The sequence below is a fragment of the Cherax quadricarinatus genome, chromosome 57 (assembly GCF_038502225.1).
Source record: "Cherax quadricarinatus isolate ZL_2023a chromosome 57, ASM3850222v1, whole genome shotgun sequence".
Classification (NCBI taxonomy): Eukaryota; Metazoa; Arthropoda; class Malacostraca; order Decapoda; family Parastacidae; genus Cherax; species Cherax quadricarinatus.
Window position 1 is genome coordinate 13,900,351 of NC_091348.1, and position 10,388 is coordinate 13,910,738.

At 38.2% G+C, this 10,388-nt stretch overlaps 1 protein-coding gene across 1 annotated transcript; it reads left to right on the forward strand.

Moving 5' to 3' along the window:
* The first annotated feature begins 275 nt into the window (after positions 1-275).
* Positions 276-4,702, forward strand: LOC128693498 (hemocyanin-like). The gene is made up of 2 exons (XM_070097373.1): positions 276-1,868; positions 4,061-4,702. Exons 1-2 carry the CDS (start codon positions 305-307, stop codon positions 4,477-4,479), a joined length of 1,983 nt encoding a protein of 660 aa, XP_069953474.1. The 5' UTR covers positions 276-304; the 3' UTR covers positions 4,480-4,702.
* The last annotated feature ends 5,686 nt before the right edge of the window (positions 4,703-10,388 follow it).

The window sequence follows — 10,388 nt, forward strand, 5'->3', positions numbered from 1 at the left end:
AATAAATTAAACCACGGTAATTATATAAAAGCAAAGAACCTAATAGGTAATCTTATTTTATGAATATTTTGTATTATTGTGAATAAATTATACCATTTCATAAGAATAAAAAAAAATCTAGTAACGTAGTATTTCCACATTAGCAATAAGAACAAACATTTGACGATCAAGGCCAGTATTTAAGATGACTTTATCTCATTAACATAAGAGGAGAGGGTGGAACAGCTAAAAAAAATGATAAGCGTACTCAACTATCCAGTATATAAGAGGCAGCCAGGAGGCTGCTGTCACATCAGTGGCCAAGATGCAGTGGGTGGTAGTTGTAGCAGCACTCCTGGTGGCTACTGTGGCCGCCCTCCCCGACGTAGCCCACCAGCAGCAAACCATCAATCGTCTACTCTACAAGATCACCAGCCCCATCAAGTCAACTTTCACCGACCTCAAGGAAGCAGCACAATCATGGAACCCAAAAGAGCACACTGATCAGTGCAGCGATGGAGGCGTAGCCTTGAACCGTCTGTTACAAGAGTTGGAGGATCACCGCTTACTGGAGCAACATCACTGGTTCTCCCTCTTTAACGACCGTCAGCGTGAGGAAGCTCTACTGCTCGTTGATGTCCTGTTACACTGCACAAGCTTTGAGGGCTTCAAGAACAACGCTGCTTACTTCCGTGAGCGTATGAACGAAGGAGAATTTGTTTATGCTCTCTATGCAGCTGTGACTCACTCACACCTAACTCAACACGTGGTCTTACCCCCTCTCTACGAAATCACCCCTCATTTATTCACAAACTCAGAGGTAATTAACAAAGCTTATGCTGCTAAGATGACACAGACACCAGGGAACTTCAAGTTAGAGTTCACAGGTAGCCCGAAGAACCCAGAGCAGCGTGTAGCCTATTTCGGCGAAGACGTTGGAATAAATTCTCATCACGTCCACTGGCATTTGGATTTTCCATTCTGGTGGACAGGAGATAAGATTGACCGCAAGGGAGAGCTTTTCTTCTGGGCTCATCACCAGCTCACTGCCAGATACGATGCCGAGCGTCTTTCCAACCATCTATCACCAGTAGATGAACTCTACTGGGACCGCCCTATTAAGGACGGATTTGCTCCTCACACTGTCTACAAATATGGAGGAGAGTTTCCCACTCGTCCAGACAACAAGGAGTTCGATGATGTAGAAGGTGTGGCCCGTATTCGTGACTTAAAGGTATTAGAGAGTAGAATTCGTGATGCCATTGCTCTTGGTTATATTATTAATGCAGATGGCTCCCACACTGATATCAATAACGACCATGGCATTGACGTCTTGGGTGACATCATTGAGTCTTCCGCTTATAGCACTAATGTTGCATACTATGGCGCGCTACATAACCAGGCTCACCGTGTCTTGGGTGCACAGGCTGACCCTAAACATAAATTCAACTTACCTCCAGGAGTTATGGAACACTTCGAGACTGCAACCCGCGACCCAGCATTCTTCCGACTCCACAAATATATGGATGGGATCTTCAAGGAACACAAGGACAAGCTACCACCTTACACTGAGGCAGATTTACTCTACAGTAATGTTAGAATCACTGATGTAGAGGTCAGCGAGCTCTCCACCTACTTCGAAGATTTTGAGTTTGACCTCAGTAATGGCCTTGACACAACAGAGAACATCAATGAAGTTTCTGTCAAAAACCACGTATCACGCCTGAATCACAAACCATTCTACTTTAACATTCACGCCCACGCTGACCACGACGATAAAATCACTGTTCGCATCTACATAACCCCAAAACATGACGAAAACAACGTAGTCCTTCACATCGACCAGAATCGCTGGGGAACCATCTTGCTCGACACCTTCTGGACTGAAGGTAAGCTTGTGTCATATTTCATTTCATTTAATATATATATATATATATATATATATATATATATATATATATATATATATATATATATATATATATATATATATATATGTGTCGTGCCGAATAGGAACTTCCGATCTTGGCTTAAATAGCAACGCTCATCTTGCCATACAGGTCAAGTGAAAATTTGTGTATGCAATAATTTCGCCAAAATCATTCTGAACCTAACGAAAAAAATATATTTCATTGTGTTTGCCTAGTATTAAATTATTGTAAGCAAATCTAAAATATATTTAGTTGGGTTAGGCTAAAATAAATTGCGCTTGTTATAATAAGGTTCGGTAAGTTTTTTAAGATTCTTTTGGTGCAAAATTAAAAATTTTTACATTAACATTAATGAAAAAAAATATATCTTTAAACGAATAAGAGAAAATTTCGGAAAGGACTTAATTTTAAATGAGTTCTTGCTAATTGACCAGTTTTACATATTCGGCACGACATGTATATATATATATATATATATATATATATATATATATATATATATATATATATATATATATATATATATATATATATATATATATATATATATATATATATATATATATATATATATATATATATATATATATATATATATATATATATATATATATATATATATATATATATATATATATATACGCCTCTCTGGGTTTTCTTCTATTTTCTTAATAGTTCTTGTTCTTGTTTATTTCTTATCTCCATGGGGAAGTGAAACAGAATTCTTCCTCCGTAAGCTTTGCGTGTTGTAAGAGGCGACTAAAATGCCAGGAGCAAGGGGCTAGTAACCCCTTCTCCTGTATATATTACTAAATTTAAAAAGAGAGACTTGCGTTTTTCCTTTTGGGCCACCCTGCCTCGGTGGGATATGGCCGGTGTGTTGAAAGAATATATATACATATATATATATTTTTTTTATATTTTTTTTATTATCACACTGGCCGATTCCCACCAAGGCAGGGTGGCCCGAAAAAGAAAAACTTTCACCATCATTCACTCCATCACTGTCTTGCCTGAAGGGTGCTTTACTCTCCAGGTTTTAAACTGCAACATTAACACCCCTCCTTCAGAGTGCAGGCACTGTACTTCCCATCTCCAGGACTCAAGTCCGGCCTGCCGGTTTCCCTGAATCCCTTCATAAATGTTACTTTGCTCACACTCTAACAGCACGTCAAATATTGAAAACCATTTGTCTCCATTCACTCCTATCAAACACGCTCACGCATGCCTGCTGGAAGTCCAAGCCCCTCGCACACAAAACCTCCTTTACCCCCTCCCTCCAACCTTTCCTAGGCCGACCCCTACCCCACCTTCCTTCCACTACAGACTGATACACTCTTGAAGTCATTCTGTTTCGCTCCATTCTCTCTACATGTCCGAACCACCTCAACAACCCTTCCTCAGCCCTCTGGACAACAGTTTTGGTAATCCCGCACCTCCTCCTAACTTCCAAACTACGAATTCTCTGCATTATATTCACACCACACATTGCTCTCAGACTTGACATCTCCACTGCCTCCAGCCTTCTCCTCGCTGCAACATTCATCACCCATGCTTCACACCCATATAAGAGCGTTGGTAAAACTATACTCTCATACATTCCCCTCTTTGCCTCCAAGGACAAAGTTCTTTGTCTCCACAGACTCCTAAGTGCACCACTCACTCTTTTTCCCTCATCAATTCTATGATTCACCTCATCTTTCATAGACCCATCCGCTGACACGTCCACTCCCAAATATCTGAATACGTTCACCTCCTCCATACTCTCTCCCTCCAATCTGATATCCAATCTTTCATCACCTAATCTTTTTGTTATCCTCATAACCTTACTCTTTCCTGTATTCACCTTTAATTTTCTTCTTTTGCACACCCTACCAAATTCATCCACCAATCTCTGCAACTTCTCTTCAGAATATATCTTCAGAATATATATATATATATATATATATATATATATATATATATATATATATATATATATATATATATATATATATATACTCATCAAAATATATAAACTATGATACATTAAGAAAATAATAGTATTTCTGGGGCAGGAAGTGGATGTAACAGGTAAAATTAACCTCACTATTTTCCATATAGTAAAAAGAGGTATATATTTTCTTATTGTTATTATCCATATATTTCAGTACACGCCGGAGACAATGAAATCAAGCGTAAGTCTTCCGAGTCATCAGTGGCCATTCCTGATCGCGTATCCTTCCCTCAACTGATCCACGACGCTGACGAAGCTGTGGCCAACGGCGCTGAGCTGCCTCATAAGGACACTCGTGCCTGTGGTCACCCCCAAAGACTGCTGCTGCCCAAGGGCACTCACCAAGGCTTGGAATTTTGGTTTGATGTGTTTATTACCAGCGGAGATGACGGTGTTCATGATGACTTAGATGTTAACGATCACGGTAGTACTCATGGTTACTGCGGTATTCATGGAGAAAAGTACCCTGACAAGCGTCCAATGGGCTTCCCCTTCGACCGCCGCATTCCAGTACTGAAAACGTTCCTGGTGCCCAACCATCATGGCCAGACAGTCAAGATAATCCATCACTAATCATTTCTCTTGTTCATCTAAATAGTTATTCCAGAGCGAGAATTCTTGCAAGCATTTCATGACTATTATTATTTAGCAAATCTTTAAAACTGACTCAGTACATGCTAGAAAAACTCGATTTGTAATTTATATCTATCAGCTTTAAATTTTATTTTCGAAATAAACCAAACAGCCCAACAAAGCTGTTTATTTATACGAAGCTTTAAAGAGAGTTGCAAACTGTGCGAGTCTTTTATTTAACACACACATTCATCAATATTATTTTGCATTCCAGATTATTTTGTATTTACCACTCACTTAAAAGACAATGTTTTCCATAGTATGACAGAAATGTGTTTCTAAGAATGTAAAAACCATTATTGTAGCCTATGGCTGATTTAGCAATTTTGAATTACTTTTAATTCAAGACAGTCATAGTATTTTTAAGTCATAAATGTTGTACCTTATCTCCTTAATCTTAATATATCTGCTAATATATCTGCTAATATATCTGCTAATATATCTGCTAATATATCTGCTAATATATCTGCTAATATATCTGCTAATATATCTGCTAATGTATCTGCTAATATATCTGCTAATATATCTGCTAATATATCTGCTAATATATCTGCTAATATATCTGCTAATGTATCTGCTAATATATCTGCTAATATATCTGCTAATGTATCTGCTAATATATCTGCTAATATATCTGCTAATATATCTGCTAATCATCGCCGAACTTGCTGCTTTGTCGATATTTAACTTTTAGACTTAAGCCTTAAGACGGATGCCAAGCATAAGGAGGGAGAAGACCTGAGGAAGGAAACAGATAATGGGTATGGGGGTGAATAATGAGGATATTAAACTAAAAGTAACTTAGGTAGGACAGAGCAGTGAAAAAAAACGTAGTTTTGTAGATTGAGAGAGGTAAAAAATGCATCATATGATTTAAAGAATCTTTGAGGGCAATTGGGAATATTTTATTTTAACATAGAGTTATAAACCATCTCCTTACCTAATTTCATCAGTGGATAAATCAGGGGATTTTTCTAATTGATCCAATTGATCTTCAAAAAGCTGAGAAGGTTGTATCAAGCAAGCCCATGGTCGACGAGAATATAAGAGAATCAAATCTCATCAAAAATAGTTTTGAAAATATGAATATTGCTTATGGGTTATACCAATTGGATTCATCTATAATTAATAAAATTTGTTAATATTTTGTTTTATAGTTCCTTGATAATGTGAGAAATCACGAAAGCGAGTGGAATTTCACTATTTTTTCACAGTGGTTGTTCTGTATATATATATATATATATATATATATATATATATATATATATATATATATATATATATATATATATATATATATATATATATATATATATATATATATATATATATATATATATATATATATATATATATATGGAGTCCACCTCTGATGTAAATTGTGGGACCTACAGCCTCGGAGAAGTGGATAAAATGGCTTCAAGGAAGAATATTTCGATTTCTTCCTAAAGCCGTTTGAATATTCCACTTCCCCTACCACCCCATCTTTCCATTCTTTTTTACCAGTAGGTATATTTTATTATATAATATGGTACAAAAGGTTTAAGAGATACATTGTTGATATAAAGATGGCATATAGAGTACATGAGATGTGAGAGATACATGTCTAGTACATATTGTTACATGTTTGTCACTGATTATAATGCAAAAATCTCATCCAGCTCTTCAGAACTGGGGCGCGTGCCCAAAATACAGCAGGCATTACCCCTCTGAAAAGCCGCACTGAGTCTCTGGAACAGAAAACTAGCTGCCCTGGGATCCCTAGTTACCCTGATGAGTCTTTTGCCTAGCTCCTTAAGGAACTTAGATACACTCTTTCCCCATGAACCAAGGGTCTCTGAGCCTATGGGAATAAACATATAATGATGGGGAGGTTCTCCATATTTTCTAGACTTTTGGGAGTCCCTGAAGCTGGCGGCTGCCCCTCCGTCTTCCCTGGTGTACTAGAGATAGGTATCAGCCAAGGTAGATGCACATGTATATATATATATATATATATATATATATATATATATATATATATATATATATATATATATATATATATATATATATATAAGGAGGGGTGTTAATGTTGCAGTTTAAAAACTGCAGTGTAAAGCACCCTTCTGGCAAGACAGTGATGGAGTGAATGATGGTGAAAGTTTTTCTTTTTCGGGCCACCCTGCCTTGGTGGGAATCGGCCAGTGTGATACTAATATATATATATATATATATATATATATATATATATATATATATATATATATATATATATATATATATATATATATATATATATGCAAAACAACCGTAGTGAAATTCCAAGCGCTTTCGTGACTATTGACATTGTCAAGGAACTATGAAAGTAATGCATCAAAGGAAGGCAATTAAAGGGCTTGGACCACACCTCACAGTCAACTCCCACAACAAAGAAACACCTGACGCGCGACAATACCGGACTCATAAGAAAAGAGGAACACTGCAGTAGGTCCGCTGGTCCAACTAGACAGGTACTCACGACATCCCAATAACAAAATATTCTACCCAAGAAATAAGGTTTATTATTGGGTAGAGTTATTATTATTGGGTAGAATATTTTGTTAGTGGGATGTGGTGAGGACCTGTCTAGTTGGACCAGCGGACCTACTGCAGTGTTCCTCTTTTCTCATGAGGTGTGGTCTAAGCCCTTTAATTGCCTTCCTTTAATGCATTATTTTCATAGTTCCTTGACAATGTGAGTAGTCACGAAAGCGCTTGGAATTTCACTACTCTTTCACAGTGGTTGTTTTGCTTATTTTAAAATCACTGTTTACAATCTATGGTTGGGGTAAGAGGTTGTCTTCAGCATTCATTGTGATGTCTGCTATATTATTATTTCAGTGAGGTACATTAGGTGGCAGTAGCCTGAACTAACTCAAGTGGAAGTTATCATTGAATTTGAACCTCTTGTTTAATGTGATGTATGTCAGAATTCTAATTTTATGCTCAATATTACCTACTTTGTCTCTCTCTCTCTCTCTCTCTCTTTTCATCTTTGTAATTTGTGATAAGGTGTAAGACCTCGCCTGTATCATCCATTATATCATTATATGTACCATATTATTAACACACATACAAGAGGTCTCTGAGTGTGTTTTTGGTGGGGTGTGTGTCGTATTGAGTGGTGGTGGTCTGGGTTGAGTATGGTTGGAGGTGTTCATTGAACTTGAGCACTTGTGTCTTGTGATCTATTTTGGACTTCTGACTTTGTAGTGAATATTTGCTCTTGCATAAGCTATAAGGGAAAGATAAGCGAGGAATTCTTGTGTTGTGAGTCTTACACCAGATATCATCACTGGCAAACATGGCAACTGTTATAGAGGAACCTATTTCTGCAGGTGATGGAAATGATGATAGCTTCCAGACCTTTAAAAGTAAACAAAAGAGAAAAAGTGAGAAAGGGCTAGAGCGTCGACGTAGTCAGACTCACTTGACTCGTACACAATGTGACACTAAACGTCCTTGGTGCACAGAGGCTGCAAGAAGTCTTTCTTCAAAGGAAGAATGTGTTAAGCTGAACTTCCCTGACAACACCCCGCTGCCTGCTAAGTGTGCATGGCTAATGGAAGCTGTAAACAAGCATCCTAACTCAAGGATCCAATTTAGGAAAAACACACACAACTTTGTGTTTGTGGAACAGAATGCAGAACTGATCAATGATCTACTTAGTACACCTTATGGGGATATTAAGCTGCTCCGACCTCCATCAGACACTCACCACTTTAAAAAATGGGTCAGTATCATAATCTTTGGATACCCTCACTGCATGGACCCATCCCATCTGACTCTCAGTGAGCATATCATCAAGCCTAAAAGACTTAAAGGAAAATCCCAAATTATTGCCAGTTGGGTGGGTCCTGTGCCCCTCCCCCGAATATCTGGGTGCATGGTTTACGTTTCCTAAACATCGAAGTGTACCTACCCCCTAAACGTAGGTGTTACAAATGCCAGTACTATGGCCATGTTGCAGTAGACTGTGGAATACTACATTCTTGGTGTGGTAAGTGTGGGGAAACATTCCACTAGAGAATGCACAGTAGGCCCTGACAGCCAAAAATTTAAGTGTATTAACTGTAAAGAAGTTGGGGTTACAGTTTCCCACAAGGACTGCAGTCAGAACCCAAACAACTTTCGATGTAAACCTGATAACAGCCCTTTAATGGTAACTGAGGATGAGGCCATCCAGTCTACCACAGCCAGATCTGAGACTGAACCTCTGCAAAGTGTGCAAGAACCCCACCTCACTGCAAATGATTCTGGTGATACCAGAATGCCATCACACACACCAGCTGTGGAGGAGCTAGCCATCCCTGCTAGCACATACGGAACTACTGGTCTGCCACTACAGATACCTATGGCTACACCTGAATATGGGGATGAGTTTGTCATTCCTCCCAATACACACAACTACAACAGTCAGACGGACACCACACAGGTAACCCCCCTGGAAATTGGAGATGAGTCAGATGCACAGGACCTACCTGCAATGAATGATGAAACAGAGAACACTAATGTAACCATGGTACCTGTTAAGGTGATAGGTGTTAAAGAAAGCACTAACCCAGAAGTGCCATCCTCCGGAGAGGCATTGGATTCGCCTGACCTTCCTCATATTATAACAAATTTCCAGAAAAAAATTGAGCATCTTGAACAGATCCTGACAAGTTTAATAAATATATGTAATCAGGATGATGCTCTTGAGCATGGTGATGATGTCAAAAGTGCAGCAATCTCCGTTCAGCTTCCAGCAATTTGTGAGAAAGAAGCCCATGACTCTTGCCTTCAAGACTTGCCTTTTAACTGGCTGCCAAGATGCCGAAAAATGCTTAAAAATAAAGGTCCTGAAGATAAAGACGTACAAACTATGCTATTTGCTCTTAAGTGTCTGCACATTGTAGTCAAAGCATAATAGTTTTACCATCTTATGAGCAAGAGATTGCAATAACTCACTACAATGGATACATTACAAATCTTTTCATGGAACATTGCTTCCATCAGGAAGCGGTTGCCTGACTTACATCATATTAGTGTAACCAAGAATATTGATGTCATCTGTTTGCAGGAATGTAGATTGAAAGATGGAGCACCTCCACCAAACTTGCCTGGATATGCAGCTTATAACCTAAGGTCACCCAACTGTTGTGTGATGTATGTCAGAAAGAACTTGCCACATTCACTCCTTTCCTTGCAGAGTCGAGTTAACAAGCAGTATCATGGTGTCAAAGTATATGCAGGCGATTTTTCCATAAACATTTTTAATCTCTATGCCCCAGCGAATCAGCTTCGACCTGATGCTTTACCAGATCGCATCAATAGTGAACCTACCATCATTCTTGGAGATTTTAATGCCAGACATAAGAATATTGGTGGGTCTATAACAAACACCAATGGAACTAAACTAGTGAGATTGCTAAATGAGCATGATAATGTTCGAATTGTGGGCACTACTGAGCCTACTCACATATATGGTGGCATACTAGATCTGTGTCTTGGATTTAATACATCATATACGATGCATGACTCTGTCATAGTTGATGATCTTCTATCTGATCACTTCCCAAGACTAACAACTGTCAATCTTGATCACATCTCCAGCAATCAAGGAGCTAAATACAGAAGGAGGAAACTTATTCTCAAACCAGAACACAGAGACAACTTTATTAACCACTTTGATCAATGGTATAAGAATTACGAGCCCATTGGCACACAAAAATTTAATGATGATTTAATTACCACTATTGAGAGTGTTCTCACAGATCAAGTGGGCAGGAATAGGAAACAAAGACCCTCCACTATAAATAACAATAAAAATCAATGTAAATACTATA

Coding starts and splice junctions, on each gene's coding strand:
- LOC128693498 (XM_070097373.1), top strand. CDS start 305: ATGCAGTGGGTGGTAGTTGTAGCAGCACTCCTGGTGGCTACTGTGGCC. Junction 1,869..4,060: donor CGACACCTTCTGGACTGAAG/GTAAGCTTGTGT, acceptor CATATATTTCAG/TACACGCCGGAGACAATGAA.